Source organism: Myxocyprinus asiaticus, chromosome 6 (assembly GCF_019703515.2).
Source record: "Myxocyprinus asiaticus isolate MX2 ecotype Aquarium Trade chromosome 6, UBuf_Myxa_2, whole genome shotgun sequence".
NCBI lineage: Eukaryota > Metazoa > Chordata > Actinopteri > Cypriniformes > Catostomidae > Myxocyprinus > Myxocyprinus asiaticus.
Genome location: NC_059349.1, coordinates 22,537,548 through 22,565,257, shown reverse-complemented (window position 1 = coordinate 22,565,257; position 27,710 = coordinate 22,537,548). Strand labels below are relative to the sequence as shown.

At 39.9% G+C, this 27,710-nt stretch overlaps 1 protein-coding gene across 1 annotated transcript in view; it reads left to right on the top strand.

The window, feature by feature from the left end:
• LOC127442398 (dihydropyrimidine dehydrogenase [NADP(+)]-like) overlaps positions 1 to 14,596 on the top strand; it is a 297,161-nt gene extending 282,565 nt beyond the window's left edge. Inside the window, exons 21-23 of the mRNA XM_051700403.1 lie at positions 11,390 to 11,539; positions 12,147 to 12,287; positions 14,138 to 14,596. Of these exons, the coding sequence (XP_051556363.1) occupies positions 11,390 to 11,539; positions 12,147 to 12,287; positions 14,138 to 14,302 (456 nt within the window). The 3' untranslated portion in view covers positions 14,303 to 14,596. The remainder of the gene's footprint in view (positions 1 to 11,389; positions 11,540 to 12,146; positions 12,288 to 14,137) is intronic.
• The last annotated feature ends 13,114 nt before the right edge of the window (positions 14,597 to 27,710 follow it).

The window sequence follows — 27,710 nt, the reverse complement described above, 5'->3', positions numbered from 1 at the left end:
GTTTACAAACACACCAGTGGAGCCCTTTGTCTGGGCAGCCCGGCCGCAGAAACGCAAAAGGAAAAAGGGAAACAGAGCCAGCGTTCTCATTAGAGTAAGACGTCGCACAAATCGACCCCTGGTACCCAGTATTCTACTGGCAAATGTTCAGTCTCTGGACAACAAGCTCTGCGAGCTGAGAGCGTGGATCTCTTTCCAACAAGAGATGAGGGACTGCTGCATTATCTGCCTAACAGAAACTTGGATGTCTGCGGAGATTCCAGACTCAGCCATTGAACCCGCAGGGTTCTCTGTGCACCGAGCGGACAGAGCGAAAGTCCTCTCAGATAAAAGCAGAGGTGGTGGTGTATGTTTTATGATCAACAAATCCTGGTGTGATCAGAGGAACTTTCATTCTATTAAGTCTTTCTGCTCTCCTGATGTGGAATTTCTCATGCTTCTGTGTCGACCATTCTGGTTACCGAGGGAATTCACAGCGGTCATTATCACTGCTGTGTACATCCCGCCACAAGCCGACACAGACCGGGCACTCAAGGAACTGTATGGGATTATAAGCAAACAGGAAACCGCGCACCCTGAGTCTGCGTTCATTGTGACCGGGGACTTTAACAAAGCCAATCTCAAATCAGTCGCACCAAAATACCACAAACACATTATTTTTAACACACGAGGGGACCGACCGGGTTTTGGACCATTGCTACTCTCCCTTCCGGGATGGTTACAAATGCATCCCCCGCCCACCTTTTGGCAAATCGGACCACTCTTCCATTCTGCTTCTGCCCGCTTACAGGCAGAAACTGAAACAGGAAGCACCCACCCTCAGAACGATCCAGTGTTGGTCGGACCAATCAGACTCTACGCTACAAGACTGTTTTGATCATGTGGACTGGGAGATGTTCCGGTCTGCCTCTGATGACGACATCGAGCTTTATGCTGATAGTGTAACGTGTTTCATCAGAAAGTGCGTAGAGGACGTTGTTCCGACCAAAACAATATGGATCTCCCAAACCAGAAATCTTGGATTAATAGCGATGTCCGCGTGGCACTTGATGCGCAGACCTCCGCTTTTAATTCCGAGAACGCGGAGGAGCATAAACAAGCCAGTTATGCCCTCCGAAAAACTATCAGAACAGCAAAACGTCAGTACAGGAACAAGATTGATGGACAGTTTAACACCACCAACTCTAGAAGCATGTGGCAGGGAATTAACATCATCACGGACTTTAAAGGGAATAAAAATTCTGCCATGAACACTGCTGCCTCTCTCCCGGATGAGCTAAATACTTTTTATGCTCATTTCGAGGGAAATAACACCGCCCTCATGGAGAGAGCTCTCGCGGCTGAAGCTACAGAGGTTAGTTCACTCTCCGTCTCTGTAGTGGATGTAACCCGATTCTTCCGACGGGTAAATATCCGCAAAGCCACGGGTCCAGACGGCATTCCGGGCCGTGTCATCAGAGCGTGTGCGAACCAACTGGCTGGTGTTTTTACGGACATTTTCAACCTTTCCCTGTCTTTGTCTGTAGTCCCCACAAGCTTTAAAATGTCCACCATTGTGCCTGTACCAAAGCAATCCAAAATCACTTGTTTAAATGACTGGCGTCCTGTTGCTCTGACCCCCATCATCAGCAAATGCTTTGAGAGACTAATCAGAGATTACATCTGCTCTGTGCTGCCTCCATCACTGGACCCATTGTAGTTTGCTTACCGCAACGACTTCTCCACTGATGATGCCATTGCATCTACAATACACACTGCTCTCTCCCACCTGGAAAAAAAGAACATTTATGTGAGAATGTTGTTTGTGGACTACAGCTCAGCATTCAACACCATAGTGCCCTCCAGGCTTGATGAGAAACTCCGGGCTCTGGGTTTAAACAGCTCACTGTGCAGCTGGATCCTGGACTTCCTGTCAAGCAGACGCCAGGTGGAATGGGTAGCAACATCTCCTCATCACTGACCCTCAACACTAGAGCCCCGCATGGCTGTGTTCTTAGCCCACTCCTGTACTCTCTGTACACACATGACTGTGTGGCAACACACAGCTCCAATGCCATCATTAAGTTTGCTGATGATACGACGGTGGTAGGTCTGATCACTGACAATGATGAAACATTGATCACTGACAATGATGAAACAAAAAGCCTACAGAGAGGAGGTGCATACTCTGACACACTGGTGTCAGGAGCACAACCTCTCCCTCAACGTCAGTAAGACAAAAGAGCTTGTGGTGGACTTCAGGAGAAGAGAAAGAGAACACAGCCCCATCACCATCAATGGAGCACCAGTGGAGAGAGTCAGCAGCTTCAAGTTCCTGGGTGTCCACATCACTGAGGAACTCACATGGTCGGCCCACAATGAGGCCGTTGTGAAGAAGGCTCATCAGCGCCTCTTCTTCCTGAGATGGCTGAGGAAGTTTGGAATGAACCGCCACATCCTCACATGGTTCCTGACATCCTGACTGGCTGCATCTCTGCCTGATACGGCAATAGCACCGCCCACAACCGCAAAGCCCTGCAAAGGGTGGTGCGAACTGCCAGACACATCATCGGAGGTGAGCTTCCCTCCCTCCAGGACATATATACCAGGCGGTGTGTGAAAAAAGCTCGGAAGATCATCAGAGCCTCCAGCCACCTAAGCCATGGGCTGTTCTCACTGCTACCATCAGGCAGGTGGTATCGCAGCATCAGGACCCGCACCAGCCGACTTCATGACAGCTTCTTCCCCCAAGCAATCAGACTTTTGAACTCTTGATCTCTCACGATCAAAATACATCAGCACTGCACTTTATTACTCTTATTACTCTTATATCTCACACCGGACTGTCATAAATTATATTCTCTCTTAACAACACACTGGCAACTTACTATCAACCGACAGCCTGAATGTCAATACAGTACAATACAACCTACTGTATATTTTATATATACTATATATACTATTTTTATTGTATAATGTGTATTCTATATTGTGTGTATTGTATACTGTACATTGTATGTTATTATTTGTATATTGTGTTATGGGTAATGATGTGTATATTAGATTTTAAATTGTGTTGTGTAAATCTGATGTTTATTGTAAATTGGTATATGTCTCATCACTGTCACGACTGCTATGTTGCTCGGAACTGCACCCAAGAATTTCACACACTATTGCACTTGTGTATATGGTTGTGTGACAATAAAAGTGATTTGATTTTGATTTGATTTGATTTTTTTTATTTGTGACCGCTGATATGCGCCGTAAAATCCAGCAGTGTAAGCGAATGGTGAGAGGACGTACACAAGCATGCATTCGGCTCCGAAGAAAAAATCTGAATGAGTGGTGCACGCCATCTGCTTTTATACCCGTATGTCCAGGGCGGAGTGTGGCATGCAAATTCCACTCGCCAATTCTCATTGGCCTTAGCTTAAAATAGAAAAGGTGATTGGGGCTCTCAAGATCGAACACCTAGTGTCACTACATCGACACAACGTCGAGTGAGTGACAGACAGGGAACATGTTGACAGAAATTGTTGTTGACCCTGTAGACCATTAAAAGTGCATAACTGTGAACTGTGTTTTTTAAATGTTTGTTTTGAGCATTCCAGAAATACAGACCATATAGCTTAAGTTGTATTTAACCTGGAACATTCCTTTAAGTTAAAACTGTTGAAGCAAGCATATTTCATATGTTGAAGCTATGGCCTAGCAATTAGTGGTACATGTGGACTCATGCAGGTGATACACGTTTAGATTCGGCCCCCAATCATTCTTCATTCGACAGTCACTGTCAATAAAAAGTCCACACTAAATCTAATTTAAACCTAGAAATAATGTTTTAGGATGTAAAATAAAGAAGAAATATTTAAGATTCTGCATTATTTCTAGGTCTCTAATCAGTTAAAGGAATAGTTCACCCAAAAATGAAAATTTGCAGATAATTTATTCACCCTCAGGCCATCCAAAATGTATCTGAGTTTCTTTCTTCATCAAAACAGAATTTAAGACTTTTAGGATTTCATTTCAGGCCTCCTCCTCTAAACAATGCAAGTGAATGTCCTCCATTTTTTGACAGTCCAAAATGCATATTTAGGCTGCATCAAAATAATCCACACGACTCCGGTCGACAAATAAAGTTCTTCTGAACCCAAACGATTGATTATTTTGAGAAACAAAACAATACTTATATACTTTTTAACAACAAATGTTCACTTCTGTACATCTCTGTGACGTGCGCTCATGAGTGGGATGACGTAAGCTTGTTGGTAAGGTCACGTGTCACATGGAGGAGGAGTCAGGAAGCGCATCATTGTTTACAAGAGAAACTTGCACCATTCACAAACCAAAACAGTCCAAAATAATTTCAAAACAATATAAAATAAAAATAAAACATTTCCAAATAATAATAAAAAAAATGTAAACAATGTAATCAATAATTTGCTTCCTGACTCCTCCTCCACGTGACCTTTCCAACTAGCTTACGTCATTCCTTTCCATGAGCACACGTCACAGAGATGTATGGAAGCGAACATTTGTAGTTAAAAAGTATAAAAGTATTGTTTTGTTTCTAACAATAATCAATCGTTTGCATTCAGAAGAAGTTTATTTGTCGACTGTCGTGTGAATTATTTTGATGCACCCTAAATATGCATTTTGGACCTTCAATTACGCGCTTCCTGACTCCTCCTCCACGTGATGCGTGACCTTACTAACGAGCTTACGTCATCCCTCTCATGAGCGCGTGTCACAGAGATGTACAGAAGCGAACATTTGTAGTTAAAAAAGTATATAAGTATTGTTTTTTTTTTTTTTCAAAATAATCAATCATTTGCGTTCAGAAGAACTTTATTTGTCGACAGGAGTTGTGTGGATTATTTTGATGCACCCTAAATATGCATTTTGAACCGTCACAAAATGGAGTACATTCACTTGCTTTGTTTAAAGAAGGAGGCCTGAAATGAAATCCTAAAAGTCATAAATTCTGTTTTGATGAAGAAAGAAACTCAGATACATCTTGGATGGCCTGAGGGTGAGTAAATTGTCAGCAAATTTTCATTTTCGGGTGAACTATTCCTTTAAGTTAATTTGTGACATTGACCAACTTATTTGTACAGAAGGGCTGTGTCTCGTTTCGAAGGCTGCGTGCTAGGTAAGACGTGTCCTTTGAAGGCTGCAGAATACCGAGCGTCCTCCTTTAAACAAATCTCGTTTAAACAAGACGGCCTTCCTAGGACAAATGGAAACGGAATGTAACATGGTTGCTATGACAGCAAACCACTCTTTAACAATCGCGAGCGCTTCGAGTGAGACGGTAACAAAGTTCCTTTAGAAGGGAATGTATGAGGTAAATTTGAGTAGAGTTATAAAGATGTAAAGAGAAAAGAAAATAGATTTTACAGGTGTACTTTTAGTCTAATACTTTATTTTGATTATATACTAATATAATTATACATATTATATACTCTGCACCCATCTACTGAGGTACTTCAACTTGGGAATTAACATTACTTGCATTTGAACATCATATTTACAGGCAAATTGGCGTTATTTTTTTTTTTAGACATTTCCATTGAAGCAAAGAATTTTTGCTTCAATGGAAATGTCTAACGAAGAATTCCCGCGAAAGGTCGCATTCGAAGGCTGCATTCAAAGTGTCCTACTCGCTCTCATGAAACAAGACAGCCTCGATGACATATGCGGCCGAGAAATGTGGCCTCCGGAGGACACAGCCTTCCAAATGAGACACAGCCAAGGTCGGATTTCCTCTTGGAAACATGAGGAAAATGTTTCCAAGATGCTCTATAACATGGATAATCTGTTTTTTTGTTTTTCAAACATGTGGAGTCCCATGTCAGCTTGAGTGCATGCTGCAATTAAAGCAGGGACTAATCAAATACTAAACTTTTTCACATAAATTGTTATGCTGATAACATAATTTATATGGACAACAACTGCATTAAAGCAGAAAAAAAGTGGACTCAGAAACCCAATGTATATGATTCATATTTTTTGGCATGCCCTTAGGCTGTTTATTTGAATAGTAACCTGTCATCCAGTTGTAAAGTATTTAAAGTTGCAGTGTAATCAAAGTTTCACCAATGCTGTCACAAGCAAGCCACTCGTTTCTCTATATATTTTGACTGATGCACTGTTAATGACATATCTCTGTCTAGCCTGTGTATTTTTATGTGGGTCTGTGTGTGTACTTGGTGTGTATGTGCATGCACGTTTATCTCCCCAGGCCCCGATGGGTTCCTCACACTGTCTGCTGCAGGGCTGGAACGGTTGATTCATTAGACTGTCAGCCTGTGCCTAAGAGAGTAATGCTTTTATGCAGGATTAGAACAGGGCCACCAGTGTTAGCTCTATGGGGAAATAAGTACATGGAGGATGCGCCCAACCCCCTAAGCTAGCCATTAGTCCTGCAGTCATCACCGCTGCCATAGATTTGTTTCTGTTTCCTCTGATAGGTCCTGGCTTAGCACAGGCCACTGCTCTCTCTCCAGGTGCTTCTTTTTTTTTTAAATTTTTTTATAAAAAGTATAAAGTTTTATAAAGTATAAATTTATATAAGTAAAAAGTTTGATTTGGATAGCTCATAACTGAGTCCTTTCTCTGCGTGTTTTGATTCTTTTGCTTTGTGGTGGAGGCACTTCTGTCTGGTCATGGTGGAAATGAAGGGTTACAGGCTGTTGTGGATGACAGCTTTGAGGAGATTGTGTGACTGGAAAAATGCAAGACTGATTTAAATGTCCTAGCGTTGGGACGAATGGATTTGTGGCAGGTGTTGTAAGGAATGCTTGTTGCAGGAAGGGTGGAATATTTGTTTAAATGCATGAATAAGCAAACTGTTCTTTTGCTGCAAGATATCAAAAGATGTTGAAAACTGTTAATAGGAAAGTCAGTCAGTATGTTTACATGCACTTTATACATTTTATTTCAGTCAGACTAAAACAATAATTGTATTTTTTAAATATCATATAAACGCTTTAGACTAACAGACCTTGATAATGAGATTTTAGCTTGGCCTTGTCCAGCATGTATACACGTTAATAGAGTGCAACATTGCTCGCCCACTTATTCAGTCATCTGGTTTCCGGAAGTATTTTTCCCATTCATTTTTCCCATAGGCTTTTTATAAAATCCTTCATAAAAGAGTTGTTAAGCCATGAACCAAACCAACCATCTCCGAGGTAAATCACAACATCACAAACTTTGTTTTGAGGCAAGAAAGTATGTGAAAATCAGACAAAAAGACAAAGGTACAAGACTGTGTACTTACCGTCTTTCATGAGGGCATGGACTACAATCTCATGAAGCATTGCGAATGATGTAATTGAATAAAAAACTATGGGAATTTATAAAAATATTGAATTTATGTTGTTGATTATATGTATAGAAACAACATATTTTATGTTTATTGCAAAATATTCCGATATGTACAAATAGATTAGTTTAAAGGTGAAGAGACACCAACTTGATTATGTCATTCACAGTGCATCATGGGAGTGGCCGGTCACTCCGAGGCATGTTTCATGGGCTTGATTGGCTGTGGTTCTCTGATTGGTGAAGCTTTCTTTGCAGGACTATGGGTTATGTAGTTGTTTACCATGATTTCTATATCAAACACGATTTTTAAACAATGAAGTTGAAATAACACTGACGGATGGCTTCAACAGAAGCATATACCATCGATGAAGAACCTCAGAGCTCAAGGTAGTAGTGTATGTAAAGGTTTATAAGTTGTTGTTGAAAAAAAATTTGTCTATAGAAAACATTAATGGGATTTTTACTTCTAGAACCAGACTGTTGCGCGCTATTGAAGCATAACTGGCCTCGGCGCTCAGAAAGACACGAAAAGTGATGTGCAGCATGTAGGCTATTTAACACTTATTCAGCTGATCTGCTTTCTTTAAATATTCAATTACGCATTGTGTCATGTATACTTGGACAGACCGATGAAGACTGAAGATTGACTACACAAAAACCTGCTTTTGCTCGATTATAACTGTGTATGTAAACGTTCCAAGTGTTTGTTCCAAAGTTTCAAATGATGATTGCCCAAAAAATACTCCTAAATGTGAAAGGGCATTCATAAAACTGAAAATATCAGTTATTGAAAGCAGTGCCCATCAGCAACCCATAAGTCCATTTCCCTCAAATTACAATGTATTACCATTTTAGTGTCAAACCATTAGTTTGACCAGCTAATCCTTGCAATTACCGGTAGTGTTATACAATTTCCTAACAATTCATTGCAGATACTCTTTATGGCTCCATTAAAAGGATGGCTAATTTTGTGGCAAACTTGATTTCTCGTCAGTGTTGCCGGCATTTCCTGTTGAATGGCATTTGGAGAGCGAAGGCTTAAGACTCTTTTATGGCCATCTCTCAGACTCAGTGCATCGGTATGGGAGTGTGACTGTGAATACGAATCACCTCTTTAGCCCCATTACACTGGAGGGTCAGGCGTGTGTGCGAGAATCCGAGGCAAAGATAGCACTATAACCACTTTTGTTCTAAATGTATGTGGGAAGCGAAAGCTTGGATGGATCGCACTTTCAATTAGATTTGTGAGGTTTATTTAAATATGTATATGAATTCACATGACGTCTTGCTTGACATGCTTTATGCTTTACCTTGATCATGTCTTGTTATATTTTTTTAATAACTAATTAAGTCATTAACATTCATTGTACAATGCTTAACAGATCAGTAGTTCATGTACATTCAAATATGAATATATATGAAAATATATGATTAAAAGATAATGATGTTTCAAACTATTTGAATGTTCATGAAATACTGATTTCAATCTCAATGAAAGTTTTAACAGTACCACAGTGTTTATTTTTCACCTGATCTCTTTTATCTCTAAATTAATAAAAAAATATATATATTATTTAAGAAATTTTTAAGAATTCCTTTGGCAATCTAAAAAATTATTAAAGGAATGTTCAGGGTTCAATACAAGTAAAGCTCAATTGACAGAATTTGTGGCATAATGTTGATTAGTAAAAAAATTAATTCAGACTTTTATTTCCTTTTCTTAAAAATAAATAAATAAAATAAATAAAAAATCTGGGTTCCAGTGCAGCACTTACAATGGAAATGAATGGGGCCAATCCGTAAACATTAAAATACTCACTGGTTCAAAAGTCTAGCCAGAATATGTTAACAGTATCTGTGTTAACATGATTCAATTGTGATAAAACCTTTTGTGTAAACGTAATAAATTTTACAACTTTGTTGCCATGTGAAGTAAAGTCATAAACTTTAAAATGACTGTGAAAATTATGATTCAAACAACTTCACAGCTCAAATAATGCATGATTTTTAACAGAAGAATTAATGTAAGTGATTTTATACAATTATAAGATTCACATTTCTGCCTTTAAACCCTCCAGTTGGCCCCATTCACTTCTATCTTGAGTGCCTCACTGTAACCTCAATTTTTGCTTCTATTTTTTCTTTTTTTTTCTTTTTTTTTTTTTAAGAAAAGGAAGGACGAGTACGTTTTTGTGGTAATCAACAATGCTGTTGATTGAGCTTAACTTTTATTAAACCCGGAATATTCCTTTAACGTTCATTATGTAATGCTTAGAAATACAATTGTTATGTATATTTAAATATAAATATACAGTAAATGAAAATATTTGATTCAAAGTTTAATGACATTTCAAACTATCTGAATATACATGAACTACTGATCTGATTTTTTAAATGTTCTAAATAAAAGTTATTATAAGTGTTATCTATCTTAATTTTATAGGATTTGTATTTCACATGATCTCAAAATTATTAAGAAATCTGAGGATTTTGAGACTTTTAAATTAATAAATTAATTTGAGGTATTCCTTTGGCAGTCTACAAAAAACAACTCAACTGAACAAAAACATCTTTAAAACTACAACCCCAATTCTGAAAAAGTTGGGACAGTATGAAAAATGCTAATAAAAACATTTTAATTTGTAAATTATATTCACCCTTTGCTATATTGAAAGCACTACAACTAAACATTATATGATGTTTTACCTTGTGAATTTCTTTTTTTTTTTTTTTTTAATGTACAGTCATTTAAAATCATATGATTGCAACACGCTCCAAAAAAGTTGAGACGGGGCAATTTAAGACTAATAACAATTTGACGAGTTAAAATAACAAGGCAATGGGAAACAGGAGATGTTAAACAGGTGAGGCAGTTGTGTCATAGTATATAAGGAGCCTCCAAAACAGCCTAGTCCCTCAAGAGCAAGGATCATTCAAGACTTGTCAATTTGCCAACAGATGCTTCAGCAAGCATCTACCACTTTGAGAACAATGTTCTGCAAAGACAAATTGGAAGGAATTTGGGTATTTCACCCTCTACAGTGCACAATATAGTTAAAAGATTCAAGGAATCTGGCCAAATCTCATGCATAAAGGCCATGACGAAAACCACTTCTAAATGCTCATGATCTCTGATCCCTCAGACATCACTGTCTTAAAAAACATCATTCATCTGTAATGGATATCATGAACATGGGCTTGGGATTACTTTAGTAAACTTTTGTTAGTCAACACCATTCACCGCTTAAGACTTTACTGTGCAAAGCAGAAGCCCTACATCAACACTGTCCAGAAGCACTGCTGACTTCTCTGGGCTCGGTCTCATCTTAGATGGAAAGTAGAAGAGTGGAACCGTGTATTTTGGTCCGAAAAGTCCACATTTCAAAAAGTTTTTTGAAAACACAAAAGGACCATCCAAGCTGTTATTAGCGTCAGGTCCAAAAGCCAGTGTCTGTATGGGCCAGGGTTGTGACAGTGCCCATGGCATGGGTAACTCACACATCTGTGAGGGCACGATTAATGCAGACAGATATGTACAAATTTTGGAGCAACATATTCCGCCATCCAGCACCATCTTTTCCAGGGACGTCCCTGCATTTTCCATCAGGACAACTTCAAACCACATATTGCCTGGATTACAAGTGCATGGCTGTGTAAGCAGAGAGTATGGGTGCTAGACTGGCCTGCCTGCAGTCCTGACCATCTCCAATTGAGAATGTGTGGCGCATTATTAAGCACACCATCCATCAATGAAGACCCTTTACAATTGTGCAGCTAAAGACCTACATAATGGATGAATGGGGGGAAATTCCACTTTCTAAACTTAACAAACTTGTGCCCAAATGCTTAATAAGTGTTAATAGATGAAATGGTGATGTTTCACAGTGGTAAACACTCGACTGTCCCAACTTTCTTGGAGTGTGTAGCAATCATCTGATTTGAAATTACTGTACATTTAAAAAAGGGTGATTATAATTTACAAATCACTTATTTTTGTTTTTATTAGCATTTTTCATACTGTCACAACTTTTTTAGAATTGGGGTTGTAATTCACCTGTTTCATCCTTCTGTCCAACAGAGTCTGCCCAGCTTTGGACCGTACTTGGAGACAAAGACTCAAGCCGTGGCAAAGTACAAGAAAAGCCTAAAAGATGCCAATGAGAATGTGGTCATGGACTCAAATGCTGCCCGAGTTAACATCCCCAAAAAACCCATCCCCAATGTGAAAGTAAGCCAGTCTCTTCAAATATCACCTCACTATTTAATACCTGAGGCATTACATTTTTCCCTTACATATAGTATTTAGGATACTATATGTCCTGTCGAGATGGAGGGCTTCCCCAGCTGAGTCATGCTTCATTCCAAGATTTCTTCCTCATCTAAGTAACATCTAAGGAAGTTTTTATAGCCTTTGGCTTGCTCTCTGGAGGTTTTGGCACTATTTTATTTTTTCTCTATTGTCAGTAAAACTACTTTGGAATAATATGTATTTTAAAAAGCACTATATAAGTAAAACTAAATTGCATTGAATATATTGTGAAATTGTACAGAAAGGTACATAATGTCCTTTTATGTATGAAGCTCTCTTGTAGCACGTAGTATTCCTGCTCATACCATTAAATGGCTTTATTCCTTGAGGTGATTATGCTGTGAGAGATCTCGAGGTAGAAATGGAGATCACAAAGTCGTAGACAGACATCAAAACCGATCTGCTCCTTCCAACGCTGAATTAATTAAGCTAACTTAAGTACAGAAAGCTGCCTTTCAAACTGTTTCTTTGAGACGCCACAGCTGTTTTCCTTGCCGTTTAATCCCTGCCTCTCCTGTCTGTAAAGGATGTGATTGCCAGAGCACTGAAGCATATTGGTGCCTACCAGGATCTGGACATCAATGAACAAGTGCAGGCCCTCATTGATCCAGAGATGTGTATCAACTGTGGCAAATGCTACATGACCTGCAATGACTCGGGCTACCAGGTAACACTAATCTGTTAATTATATGATATGTCATCTTGATGTGCCACATGTGATTTAAGGAGAAGCAATTACTTCTGTATTAGGGTCCGAAATTATGGGAGGATTTTTAATTAATCCAATTGCAATAAAATTCCTTGACTTTGTTCACATATGGTATCTGAAAAAAAAATAAATAATTGCCCTTTGTTACACCTGTTGTCTTCCCGGTCAAAAATGGATGGCCACTGGAAATGAATGGATTAGACTTCAAAATACAGAAATATTAAATGTTTAGGAGCATCCCAATCCTTTAGATAAGCACATATGTGGATGTGTGTTTGCACACACAAAGTCCTCGGACATGTTCACACACAACAAACATGCTCACTCCCACACACACACACTGTATGCGTGTTGAGTACCCTTTTGTGCATCGTCTTTTCATGTACACTCTTTGAGGAATATTTAATGATTTACTTATCAACAGTTTTCAGTTTCAGATGCCATTGTAGAAATGTAGTAGTCAGCCATGATTACTTTAATCAATGAGTGAAAGTGTCAAATAACAGGATGGTTACTGATATTAAGTGAGTAGTATTTGACTGGTTATGTGATTCTAACACGGCAGCCCCCATGTGCGGACCCTCTCCATGTAGAATAAAACAGCTTTTATAAGGTTACTGGTAAGACTGGGGTCTTCATTTTAATGTGAGTGCTCATGATTTCCTACATATATTGCAAAATTACAATTCATGTCTTTTGTAATGAGGAAAAAATTACTGAGTGCACCTTTAAGAAGTGGTAGGATCAGCTGCATGCATAGTAAAGTCCAGATTCTAAGCTTTAAAATGACACCTACTTTCATTAGATTAAGCAAGTGGTTATTAATTTATTACACAATTATTATTATTTCTATTTTTTCTGCAGGGAATGCCCCCACTAGCCTGGTTTAAGCTCAGTTCGCTAAATTCTTCTATCAATAAATATATATATATATATATTAATGTGTTCAAAAAAGAAGTACAAAACCTGTCATAATTACTAAAAAATAAGTTGACAAAAAGATCTAATGCAATATTTTGTGAGAGTACATGCAATGAGAGCATCTCTCAAATGAGAGATTTATTAACAATCTTAGTGGCCAGTCATTTTTGACTGAGAACACAAAAGGTGTTTGCAAAAACTAACACAACACAAGGGTTAAGGATTTTTGTTAAAGAATTGATTCAATTTTAACATTTGACATACAGGGATAAAAAGCAGAATGGCAGTGTCTCGAGATGCGTTTTTAACAGTTGAAGTACTTTTTAACTTTACACTGCATCTAAAAAAACTCAGCACTCTTGAGAAAGACACTGAAATAACAATGAGATGAAACACAACTGTAAAAACATCCATCTTGTACATGTTTGTTTATATACAGTATATATATAGTCTCACAATCTGACCCTGGCTGAAGACCCGAATCTAAGACCCTCATTGCAAAAAGTTAATTTCTGACAGTATTACATTTTCTGTTTACATAATATATTGGGCACAACACAAGGATATTAGCACTTACAAGAAGTTTGTTTTCAGATTATATGTTGTCTTTTGAGGTCACTATTATAGAGTTCCTTTACTGACGTTGGCCCAACGTACTGAAAACATAAAGACCCAAACGCAGAGGCTGAAATTAATAAGGCTGGTGTACAATGAAGGATCCCATCTATTTACCTTAAAGAATGGAACTAGCTTGTGCTAGCTGTCATTGTTGTTGCTTTTTTCACTTTGTGAAAAGCTCTCCCAGAAGTGGGGAAATCCTCCTATGGAGAGTCGATAATTGCTCTAATGTAATAGCTTTTTTCCCTCCCCTTCCTCTTCTTTTGCAGGCTATTAAGTTTGACCCTGAGACCCATCTTCCTATAATCATGGACAGCTGCACTGGCTGCACTCTCTGCCTTAGCGTGTGCCCCATCATCGACTGCATCAAAATGGTTACCAGGACAACACCGTACGTGCCCAAGAGGGGCCTGCCTGTTTATCCCGTTTGCTAAAGCACACTGTCGCTCCACCTGACCGCAGAGAAAATGATTGAAGAACCAACATTATTTTTATATTAATTTGGTGAATGTTAATTGTGATTAATAATAACAATGAAGCTTATAATAAACATGTATAACGCATTTATGCTTTAATGTTTGTTAGTGATTAATCAGATTACTTCTTTACACCCCAGTAATTGATTTCTAATGATAAGCATATGATCACCAAAAAGCATGCCGTTTTAATTTGAATTGGTTTCAAATAAGAGTGATCATTCATATTAATAAAATATTCCTGCATTATAATCGTGTCTTGTATTTAATTTGCTGTTAAAGAATGTCAGATTGTTTTCTTGAAGACTAGCTTCAGATTTAGATACAGAAACAGAAAAAGCATTCAAATTATGTTTCAAATAGTTCCTTTAATGCCCCAGTTGTTTTGTATTACAAAACAATGCATTCACTGTAGCTGATATGAGCAGAAGTCTGAAAGGGTTATGCCTGCTCTCTATTGTGTTAATATGATTTTCCCATAATTGTTACATCTGCAAACAAATATTCGATTGGGTACACTGGACAAGTCTAAAGACAGAGTTAATTAAAATGCTATCATTTTCATCTCCAAGATTCAGAGCGTTCATTCTCTAAGAGGGTTTGTTAAGAGGGAAAACATTGCCTTTGAATAACAGCAGCCAGACATGTCTGAGTTATTTCATCATTTATTATAACTGCACAATAACAAGGGATTAGAAGGAAAACTGGGCCTACATAAATCTAAAGTTTGCACTGGAGCTCCATTAATTTGGCCATGACTTAACTTGCTTTGTAAAAATGTTTGCATATGAAAAATTAGCAACCAAAGCCAAGCAAGATGAGTAGGTTCAGCAAATTTACTGAAGTCCCCTATGAATGCTCATTATTGGCTGCCAAACCCACATTTCAACACTACAACTGAAATCTTGCGTACTTTTTCAAGAGTGTGAAGTTACTTTAACTAAATTCACTACCTGAGCCTTTCATAAATTGCTATGTAGGTATGTTTCACGCAAAAATGAAAATTCTGTCATTTATTCACCCTTATGTTGTTTCAAAACCATATGAGTTTCTTCTATTGAACACAAAGGAGATGTTAGGCAGAATGTTAGCCTCAGTCACCATTCACTGTCACCGTATGGAAAAAAGACCTCCTTTTGTGTTCTGCTGAGAATAAAAAGCCATACATATTTGGAACGATATGAGGGTGAGTAAAAGATGACAGAATTTTCATTTTAGGGTGAACTATCCTTTTTAGTCAGACTTTTTTATTACTCACTACATTGTTGCTCCCTATTAAAGGGACAAACCCATATTTGCATTGCCCAGCATCAGGTTAACAATAAAGCAAAGCTTGGTGGCTATTACTATTAAGTCACTGACTAGAGCTGCATCCTACCTTGCACCAGCTCTCCCTCGTTATTCACACATCAACCTACTTCCTCTCTCTGATTGCAATTAAGAAATTATGTGCCTGGACCATGGCCAGGTATGCCAGGTTAAATTATTCATAAATGTTAATAAGACAAGCGAGAGCACGCTCTCTTTTCCTCCTGCTCCCCCTCCTAAGTGCCATACTAGAGAAATAATATTGACCTTTCCATCGGAACGCCCATACATGGCCCCAGGAAGCTGCCGCTCTATCATAATTTCCATGTCCACTGTTTTCACCTCTTTGGAAGAAAGAACTGGCTTGAGAACAAGCAACAAAAATGCATTTCTGCAACCTTAGAGTGACTAGATATTGATGTCTGTTAGGAAGCAATGATCAGAAAATAAACATTGTTTTCAAACAAGCAGATAGTCCTGCCCCAAACTCACGCCATTGGTTGAGATAATGTTTGAACTAACAGAGCAATAATTAGAGTGCTATGGAGATACAGTGTTTACAGTTGTTGAGGAAATACTTATAGTTGTCTCTGCATATTGAGCTGGGATATTAGAAAGTACTGTATTTTCACATCGAAAAGGTTACACACTTCAGCTTTCAAAAGTATAAGATAGAAGTAGACATCAGTTCTCAAATACTTATAAATACGAATTTGATATAAAATAGATGGGTAGTTGATGCAAAATTGATATAAATGTATAAGGGAAAGTTTGTTTCTTAGGTCCTGCAACTGGTCACCCTTTATTTTAAGTTTTGACCATTTTTAATCCTCTTTTGGCCTTTACTAGTTAATTTTTAGTCTATCAATTAAAATTAAGTCATAAAAGCTGCATGCATAATAGTTATGCAAAATACTGTTATTCTGCAGAGACCACATACACACTGCAGCCAAATTCGGTTGTCAGTTCACCTTTTAGTGCTTAAAGGAATAGTTCACACAAAAATTAACATTTGCTGATAATTTACTCACCCTCAGGCCATCCAAGATGTATCTGAGTTTTTTTCTTCATCAAAACAGAATTTAAGACTTTTAGGATTTCATTTCAGGCCTCCTCCTCTAAACAATGCAAGTGAATGTACTCCATTTTGTGACGGGTCAAAATGCATATTTAGGGTGCATCAAAATAATCCACACGACTCCTGTCGTCAAATAAAGTTCTTCTGAAAGCAAATGATTGATTATTTTGAGAAAAAACAAAAAACAATACTTATATACTTTTTTAACTACAAATGTTCGCTTCTGTACATCTCTGTGACACGCGCTCATGAGAGGGATGACGTAAGCTCGTTGGAAAGGTCACGCATCACGTGGAGGAGGAGTCAGGAAGCGCGTCATTGTTTACAAAAGAAACTTGCACAGACCACAGACCAAGCACCATTCACAAACCAAAACAGTCCAAAATAATTTCAAAACAATATAAAATAAAAATAAAAATAATTTCCCACTTTTTGGGCAGTTTCAGCACAATTTGAGCGAATTGCCCATAGACAGCAGTTCTTTTCTGGGCTACCAAAAGAACCGGGAAGGGGAGGGGCGGATCGTTTGTTTGTAAACAGTAACTTCATATATTGCGGGAGTCAGTCATGTTAACATGCAATTAAAATGTAGGGGATTCACTCCCACATTTAAATGCGGTTGTCACTCCAGAAACTTTGTAGCGTGTACGTGGCCATGGTTTAAGGTTTTTCCAAAGTCCCTAAACAAAGCCAAAATTATCAATTATAACTCTTCCTAAAGCTTTCGAGCTACATCCACCAGACTTGGTACAGACCTTTAGACTGTTCTGACTCAGTTTGCTATGACTTTTCTAACTTATCGGACTTAAGGTTTACGCACAACGGACGATTAAATCTCAGAAAAATCCCATAGACTTAAAATGTGCCAAGACTGTTTGAACTTCAACTGTCAGAAATTCAAATGTAAACACAAAAGACCCACAAAAGTCTTTAATATGCTTTAAAGGAATATTCCGGGTTCATTACAAGTTAAACTCAATCGACAGCATTTGTGGCATAACGTTGATTATAACAAAAATACTTGCCCCTCCTTTTCTTGAAAAAAAAAAAAAAAGCGAAAATCTGGGTTCCAGTACTGTGCTTTCAATGGAAGTGAATGGGGCCATTCTATAAACGTTAAAATACTCACTGTTTCAAAAGTATAGCCATAAGACTATTTTAGTGTGATAAAATCACTAACCTTTTCTGTGTAACATTATAGCCAATTTTACAACTTCGTTGCCATGATGAAGTAATGACAACAAACTATAAAGCCCAAAAATGACTGTAAAAATTACGATTTAAACAATGTTATAGCTCAAATAATACATGAGTTTTAACAGAAGAATTAATGTAACTGCTTTCTTCAAATTATAAGCTTCTCATTTCTGCCTTTAAACCCTCCACAAATTGGCCCCATTCTCTTTCATTGTAAGTGCCTCACTGTAACCTCAATATTTGCTTTTTTTAAAGAAAAGGACAGATGAGTCAAAAGTCATTTTTGTGGTAATCAACATTTTGCCACAGATGCTGTCGATTGAGCTTAACTTACATTGAACCCCGAATAGTCCTTTAAGTCTCTCTCTCTCTCTCTCTCTCTCTCTCTAGCATTTTGTTACCAAGAATTTTAAAACTTACAGACAAGGCTTTGTCAAGCCAACAAAGTTTGTCTTGATCTAGTTAATTACTAGAGTTCTTATGTTAAGTAGTGATGTGATCAGTGATGTGATCATAATGTTATAATTCCACAAAATTGGTTTAATTCACAGAACTTTCTGTTGTCACATAGTCACACACTAAAAGTAATCTTAAGACAGAAATCTCTGTTAAGCAATAAAAAAATATTTTTCACAATAGAATTTCTTTTAATACCGTTTATACCAAGTGTATGTTTCCCCATAATCAGATAATTATTTATACAGACCAGAACAGAGAATATTCCACCATCCATCTTGATTTTTGAAGCACCTAGCTTTGCCACCCTTGCATTAGGCTTCAAGTAGGTATAACTCTAGGCCGGAGATCTCCAAATGCGTCAACTCCAAAAGTGGGTGTCACTTCCACACACGGTTAGTGTTAGGAAAGTGTTAGGTTAAGGGCTCCCTATATCTTTGCTGGCAGTTTAGAGCTCTCACCCCTTTTTAGAGCTTTGCCTGCCTTCTCTTAGTCCTTGGGATTTGAGTGGAAATTCCATGTGTTAACCAGTAGAGGGTACCATGCTTTGAACATTACATGGGAAAACTAGAACTGTTCAAAGACTGCACTGTGGTTCAATTTCACATCAGTAACCCCAGAACATCTTATTATGTTAGACCCAATGGACCGAGTTCACTAGGAAATCTAAAGAGTATTTATATTGTCTAAATTGTCTAAGGGAAAACTTCCAGAAGTGCTACCAATATACCGACGCCATTAACTTTTTACCAGCTTCTGTTGCCCACCCCCGATTCCCACAATCATATTCTCTATGGGTTTGACCTGTCCCTTGACAAATCTAATTTGACTGTATCCTCAGCTGCTGTTACCCCCACAGTTGTAAATGTGAATGCGACAATAATCATTAAAGCTATTAGCATGGCGTAGCTGGAGCGAATTGGAGCCACCCGTGAGTGCTGTATAGACTCATGACCTCCGACCTGGGCTAATTGGCATTGGCAGGAAGCTGGCAGAGAGCCTTTCATTCCTCTCCACTATAAAAGCCTGAAGAGGTGAGAGAGACAACAACACTGAGCCATGGCAGCAAATGATTAGGTGCTTCACTGCAGGAGTGGAGAAAAATCACAAAACAAAGGCAGACATTGGTGATTTACTATGTTTTAATTTAATTACTCTTTAGTTTGTGTTTGTTTGCTTATTTTTTATCAGTTGTTTATCCCTAAAATTGGAACTTGTACAGAATTAAGTCTCTTTAAATGAGTTTAACAAATTTACATTTCATATCAAATATGAAGGATTAAATCTCAAATTTAAATTCTTAAACATCAGTTCTCACAGTGGGCAAGGATGATACACCTAACTGTGTTAATGTCTCAAAAAAACTGTTGTTTTCTTGTCAAAAATATTTTTAACATGACTGAATCAACCTGACTACATTAGGTTACACCGACAACAGTAAATGTAAAAGTTAGATCAGGTAGAAATTGATTTTTAAGGTAACAATCGCATGCAGTGCACAAAAAAAAAATCCTCTTCAGGATGCAACAATGGGCTTGTCAGTGTTTTCAATACTGTGGCTCTGTCCCATTCATAAAGGTATAAACTCTTGTTTGCTGCTTTGATTAAATTAGGCTGTTGGAGGTAGGATGTCTGTGGAACACTGGCCAACGCTAATCTCATTTTGTCAGCCATTATGCCAGAGCTTGTTCCTGGCCTGCTCTCCCCATGCGTGCCAGATCCAGGCTGACTCCAGAATGCACCTCCCTGCCAAGCCTTGGAACACCCCTAAAGCTTCACAGTCTCTGTAAAAGCCACCATGAGGCTGGCCCGATAGCCTCTGAGCACCCTCTTCCTTCCCCTGTGGTAAGAGCTGCACTACAGGTTCTCAAAGGGGTAGCGGTGTTAACCGACTGTACAGTCACGTTCATGACAACTTACCAGCTGAGCTGGGCGCAGGTCGGTCTTCTTCACCAGAGCTCAGTCTCCTCCCTGCACAGAGCATAGCTGAAAGCAGGTTAAGTGATGTTCCCAAGACAAATGCAATGATAGATTGTAATGGGGGTGATTACTTTAAAAAGGGATAAAATGGTCTCTAAGCTACAGCCTATCGGCAGTGGCAGCTGAAGCAAAGAAGCAAGCTTGTGTTGCCTCTCTTTGAGCCCAGATTTCAGCAGATCGATTGGATTTTTTTTTTTTTTTTCTTCACAAAAGGAGATATGGTCCGATGGCAATCCCCCTCACTCACAATAGATCTTTACTTTTACAATGGCTATGAAATAGATTTTACAGCATTGTTTAAATGAGCCCGAAATGAGGGGGAGAATCATCTCTTGATCAGGTTAAACTTGTGTGGAGGCGGGGGCGTGGCCGAGCTCCATGCTGTGGAGAGTGAAGTGGGGGAGATGAGTGGAAAATTATTGCCATCTGTGCTTAACACCTGTCTTGTGTTTCAGTGAGGAGTGGTTGGGGCTTTTAAGAAGAGAGAGAGAGAGACCGACCGACCGACCGAGATGCTGTTCGTATGTGTTGGCCGATGCCGTGTGTTTACCTGAGTTATTTGAGTTTGAACTGAAGCTGCACCATTGCGCTGTTAAGCGAACTCCCACTTCCTCATTCCTTTGAACTTATTACAACTTGATTTTATTCTTTAGCAGTCAGTCAGCATCACCACTGAGATATAGCGATAAATGTTTATTGTCAAAAATAAGTAGGTCTTTAATCGAATCTGCATCAGATTGTGGAGTCTCATCATTTTTATCATGAACCTCAATTAAACCTACTTGGAGGCGAAGCAGAACTTTTTGTGTTTGCGTGATTAACCCAGAGTGAGCCGTGTACAGTAGCCAAACACAACTGTGATTTTCTCTCTTTCCCCTTCTTGTAAATCAGTGATTCGAAGTTGATGTGTGTTAAAAAAAAGTTTGATCAGTTGAGTATTCCCCGTTGTCTGCTCTGTATATCATGACAGTATAAATAATACAATTTAATGAGAACAAATTAGATGTACACAAAATTGTTAGATTTAATTGAACACTTATTTTACACAAATTGTTGAACAAATATTTACTCTAAAATGACTCAAATTATTTGGTAAAAGAAAAATCCATTGACAAAGCTGTTGGTAGATTTTAGAACTAACACTTGCACTGTGAATTCAGCGATTGTAGGTCGAAAGTTCTGCTGCTCAAAGAGGTCTGTGTTTACCAAAATTCGAACCCCAACAGGCTGGAAAAATTGACATTTATTCATTTTAATATCCTATATATTTTGTATTTGTTGAAACTTGACACAGGGCTACGCACCCCAGAAAGTGAACCGTTAAATTGTTTTCATGCTGAAGAGCTGCTAAGAAGTACGTTTTTTACATAATGTTCTCTCTTGTAAATGTAAATGAGCGTAAATTTCAATATCATCATGTATATCTAAAGGATTGAAGTCTGTCACACAAAACATGAGCTTATTGATGTCACTAAATCAGTCTGCTTTTTTTTCAACCGTTGCTCCTAAAATGCAACCTCCAAAACACACTCACCATTGTTTATGTGAACACGTTTACTTCCCATAAGACCAGAAACCATGTCTCAGAAGTTGCTTAATTTAAATTGATGCAAAAATGTCTGATGGGGTATGGAACTTGTCAGCAATTCAGCAGAATGGGGTTGATTTCAGGGTATATGAACTTTCAGAATAAACATGTCGATTTTGTGTGTGATCATGTTGAAGTATAACCCACTCCTGTTTAACTGCCAATCAGGTACAGCTCAAAATAGCCAAATGTCAGCCAATTAATCCAGGGGTCTAGGAACTACACATTTTGATGCCAAAAAGCATCTCCATGTTTCTCCATTTTCAGCCATTAAGAAGCAGCCTTGTTTTCTGATTAACGAAAAGAAAATATCCAAGAAAGATTTGAATCGCAATTATTTAATTACATTACAGTAAATCTTTTTCCAGGTAAAGATTGTTTTTTAAGTTAACTTCTGTGAAGGCAGCACCTTACAAATGTGAGTAGAATGCTTTATGCCCCATGCTATGTGAATATGTGCATTATTTGAGAGATAAGTGTTGAAGTTACGTTGGCTAACACACTAAAGCTAGCAGAAACACATCATGTGCAGTTGAAATGTCACTTCCTTCAGCTATTAAACGGCTGCACAGTGTATAGTGCATCTTTTGGGACATAACTAAATTCTGTGTACTACCCTGCCTAAAAATACTAACCATCACTTGAATAAACCCTGAAGTTGTCACTTTGAATGGAAACATTCCTCCAAAGCATCTCTCTTTTTTTTTTTTTACTGTTAATCAGGGTAGATGGATTTATAGTGAGACACTTGTATATTATTTATATTACATCTGACAGGCCAAATCTGCAAGACTTATTTTTAAATTAGTTTTAAAATTGTCCTGCTGGAGCCATCTAAATTTCAAAGTGTCCCGCAATTGCAGGTATACTTCTATACTTGATGAGCTGACCAATCAAGCTGATCTAGTTTAACTTAGCACAAAATAACTGCATAGTCTCTATGGTATTATTCAATGATTTGAATACGGAAATTAAAACATTCACAGCGGTGAGCTCTTGTTCACTGTGAATGCTCTGCAGCTTACAGCAGAACTCTTGAGTCATTAAAAATAAATGCAAGGTCATCATGTAATTTGCATAGAGATAAATGCCCAATTGATTTGGGGAATCACTACCTCATATTGTGTGACCTGAGAGATTTGGCTTTAATCTGTGAATAACCGTCCTGTACACATTTCATCCACTGTCTTTCCCCCCTTGTTTTTGGAGCTCTAGATATGTCAGTGTGGGTAAAAAAGATGTCATTCTGGATGCCTGGCATTCACATTTCTGTTGAGCCCCTGAGCCAACTGTGAATCTCATGTAGGTGATACTGCGCTCAGTCCTCGCTGACAGAGCTGTTCTGTCATAAACAAACTGTACTGCTGCCATGAACTGTTGGCATACAAGACATAAGCATTTACCTCAATGTCTAAATGCTACACAGACTTAAACTAGCTCTGCAGTACATACACAGAATGACAGCAGTTACATTGATGAGCTGTAGTTTTTTTTTTTTTTTTTTTGCTCACTCAAGTTTATTCCAGATCCTGAACTTCACATAATAATAATATATAACACAATGCTGTTCGCCAATTCACACTACAGGGGGTACAAACCTTGGAGAAAGTGAAATTTTCAAACCGGCATGCATCTCACCTAACAGGAAGTGATTAAAGGCAAAATAAATTGATATATGGAGAATGGCAGGAGATATATTTAATATACAGAGAACCATGGAGTCTGTTGACATTTGGGTCATAATTACACTATGCTATTTAAATCTGCTGAGGATCAGAGAGGTGTTTAATAATTCAAACCCAGTGCACCCTTAAATACCAGTGGCAATTTCCCAAAGTAAAGACAGTGGAATGATCATACTTGTCTCTCCTAAATATTAAATTTTCTTTGGGAAATCATTTTGACACTGACCTACAAAGACTAAGAAGGGTAGGACAGTGACACTATTGCTGTGCTTACAGTAGTAAAACTACTCTGAACCAGCATGTGAAATGTGTTGTTACCGTACAATAGAAGACTCCTCCTATTTAGAACTGCATGATCCAGTATGCAGCAGCACATCTGGTCTTCAATGAACCAAAGAGAGTGCATGTTACACCACTCCTTGTCTCTCTTCACTGGCTGCCGGTTGATGCACGTATATCAAATTCTGATGAAAAAGGCTCCGATGCTGGCATACAAAACAGACACTGGGTCTGCTCCAGCATACCTAAAATCATTTCTGCAGAGCTAAGCGCCCACTTCCTTAGCCTGCGGTCGGCTAAGGAACGTCGCCTTGTTGTACGAACACAAAGAGGCACCAAAACACTTTCCCGGACTTTCGGCTTCATCGTACCATGTTGGTGGAATTACCTTCCCAACTCCATCCATGAAGCTGACTCACTTTCTGGCTGACTCACTTTCTGTCTTCAAAAAATGGCTAAAAACGTCATGGTTACTTTAGAGACATTGTGTCGATGTAGTGACACTAGGGGTCACTCTTGGGAGCCCCAAATGCCTCTGCTTTTTTTGAAAAAAGGCCAATGGGAATTGGCAAGTGGAATTGGCATGCCACTCCCCTGGACATCTGGGTATAAAAGGAGCTGGTATGCAACCACTCATTCAGGTTTTGTGCTGAGGAGCCGAGACCAGGTCCCGGCCATTTCAGCAGGTAGTTCAGCATTGTGGCAAGAGGGACACAACGTCTCGTTCCCTCTATCAGGGAACAGAGGTTACAAAAGTAACCGTGACTTTCCCTATCTGTCACTCACTCGACGCTGTGTCGATGTAGTGACACTAGGGGTCCCTATAAAAAAACGCCACAACTATCTGAGCTGTGTTATGTGGACTGGCGGTGCAAGACGGCCAGACCGCTGTGTGCCTCGTAGCCAGCGCACCAGGCCGTCATGTAACCTCCCCCAATGCTCTTATGAGCATCGAACAGTCCTTCAGGAACAAGTAGACTGCCCAGCCAAGGCCTCTTTTCCTCTTTTTTCCCCCCAAAAAAGTGGAATTTGTTAACTGACTGGGAGTCATAAGTGTCTACGCCAAGGGGAAGACACTGCGGAGACCATACCTGCTAAAATGGGACGGTGGACGGTGGTCGTAACGACAGCCGTGCGCACCAGATATGTGACCCAGGAAACGAGAAAACCACTTTTTGTCAAACCTTTAGGTACCGCAGCCTCTTGGGCATGCGGCAACAAATTAAACAAAAGTTTCTCCTCCCGGCCCTCCACCGGAGGATGGAGTGGTCTGTTCACCAGCTCAAGAGAAGCAGGTCTCCTCGCCCCTGGGTCGCCCATCACAGGGGCACTTCGAAGCCTTCCTCGGGTTCTTAGCGGCCGGCCGTGAGACAGGTGGCATCTGCTTCCTGCATTGGGCTCCACGCCAGGGCCGGGCCACGGGGGCAGGCTGCGGCGGAGCCGATGTTGTTGCTGCAGGAGGACACCCTTGGCGACGAGCAGACGGGGTGTGGGATCTTGAACCGCGCCGGGGCAGGATGTGTTGTATGGTCTCCGTCTGCTTCTTCACCAAAGTCCTCGAAGGTGTCGCCGAACAGGCCAACCTTGGAAATGGGGGCGTCAAGGAACCGTGCCTTGTCAGCCTCTCGCATCTCAACCAAGTTGAGCCAAAAGCGGCACTCCTGGACCACCAGGGTGGACATCACCTGCCCGAGAGACCGCGCCGTGACCTTTGTCTCCCGGAGAGCGAGGTCAGTCGCCGAGCGCAGTTCCTGCATCAATCCCAGGTCAGAACTACCCTCGTGCAGCTCTTTTAGCGCCTTGGCTTGGTGTACTTGCAGGAGAGCCATGGCATGCAGGGCAGAGGCAGCTTGTCCAGCGACACCGTAGACCCTGGTTGTCAGGGACGATGTAAACCTACAGGCCCTGGACGGGAGCCTCGGACGCCTTATCCTCCTGGGGGATCACCGAATACCCCCTGGCCGCTCCACCATCGAGGGTAGTGAGAGCGGGGCAGCTGAAAGGCCGGGATTGGGCAGTAAAAGGTGCCTCCCACGATCTTGTCAGCTCCTCATGCACTTCTGGAAAGAAAGGAACGGGGGCGGAGCGTGGCCGTGGGTGGCGCCCCGAGCCCAGGTACCAATTGTCGAGCCGCAAGGGTTCAGGGGAGAGTGGAGGGTTCCACTCTAGCCCAACACTCATGGCCGCCTAGTAAAGCATGTCCGTCATTTCCGCATCGGCCTGAGACTGGGCAACCATTCCCGAAGGAGGAGGCCAAGCCGAAGCCTCTGCTTCAGAATGGACGAGCCAGCTCTCCGATACTGCGCTCGATAACTCATCGTCTTCCCGAGCTCCGAACGAGAGGTCGAACTCACCCTGAGACAAGCCAGCGGTAGGTAGAAGGACTGGTGTGGGGAGCTGCTGGGGTGGTTTCTTACGAAAGCAAGCCGTGACCACAACGTTGCCATGGTCATGTTCTTGCAATGAGGACATGACTCATCCACGAACGATGTCTCCGCGTGGGCAGCGCCCAGACACGTAAGACAGCGATCGTGGCCGTCAGAGGCAGAGAGATAATGACCGCAACCAGGAATAACACACAAACGGAAAGGCTTCTTTAAAAAGACGTTCCGTGTGTGCCGCTCTTTTATGAATGAAAATATACTGTTTTAGAATATACTCTCTTATTTTCGCTCTGCCGAAGCGCCCAGGGGCGTTCTCTGCACTCCACGGTTGCAGAGGGGGAGAAGCCGCTGAAATGCGCCATAAATCCAGCAGTTTTGAGGTGCATCTTTGGAGGGAATTGAATTCAGTGCACTGAATACAACCGCTCAGCTCTGAAGAGAAAATCTGAATGAGTGGTTGCATACCAGCTCCTTTTATACCCGTATGTCCAGGGGAGTGGCATGCAAATTCCACTCGCCAATTCCCATTGGTCTTTTTTCAAAAAAGCAGAGGTGTTTGGGGCTCCCAAGTGTGACCCCTAGTGTCACTACATCGACACAACGTCGAGTGAGTGACAGATAGGGAAAACATCTTTTCCACGAGCACTTAACCAGTCACTAAAAAAAATATTGTTGCCCTTTACTCTGTGTTAAATACTACTATTCTGATGCTAGTGAAACTTTGTAATATGGCACTTTTCATACCACTGTCTCCTTAAGATGATTCGCTTAAGTTTTCCTCTTTTGTAAGTCGCTTTGGATAAAAGCGTCTGCCAAATGAATAAATGTAAATGAAGTCCCTCTATAGACCTCCACAATTCTGCTGCATTTATATCAGTTGTTGAAGGAAATCAGATCAATTGGTACGTCAATAGAATTGTATTTATTTATTTTTTTGCCTTTCTGGTCTTTGAACCGACTTACCCTGGGTTATACAGGTCTTTCACAAATACAATGTTGTTCATGGCAGTTTTTTCTCACAGCAGGGAATAACAGCAGTCCTTTTCTTCTGGCATGAACAATATTAAAGGCTACATGGAGAGTTACAGATGGCCTTGCAACAACACAATGAGCAGAGTTGGCATGGATTGCTCAAGGGAACTTTGACATTCAGAATATTCACTTCACGATAACAAGATCCCAAAGCTTGAAAAATAAGCCTGAGCTTCCAAGCTGGGTGGTTAGGTTTAGTTTGCACATTTGAAAAAAGTTTAATCAAAAATAACCAAATGTTCAAGTATGGTTTGGAGCACAAATGAAGTGCTTTTCCACCATTAGGCTGAACGGTTCTGAGCAAAGTCAGACAGTTTCAGTAGCATTTCCACTTGAGCATGGAATTCACAGAAGCGTTAGCTACAGGGGTTTCAACATG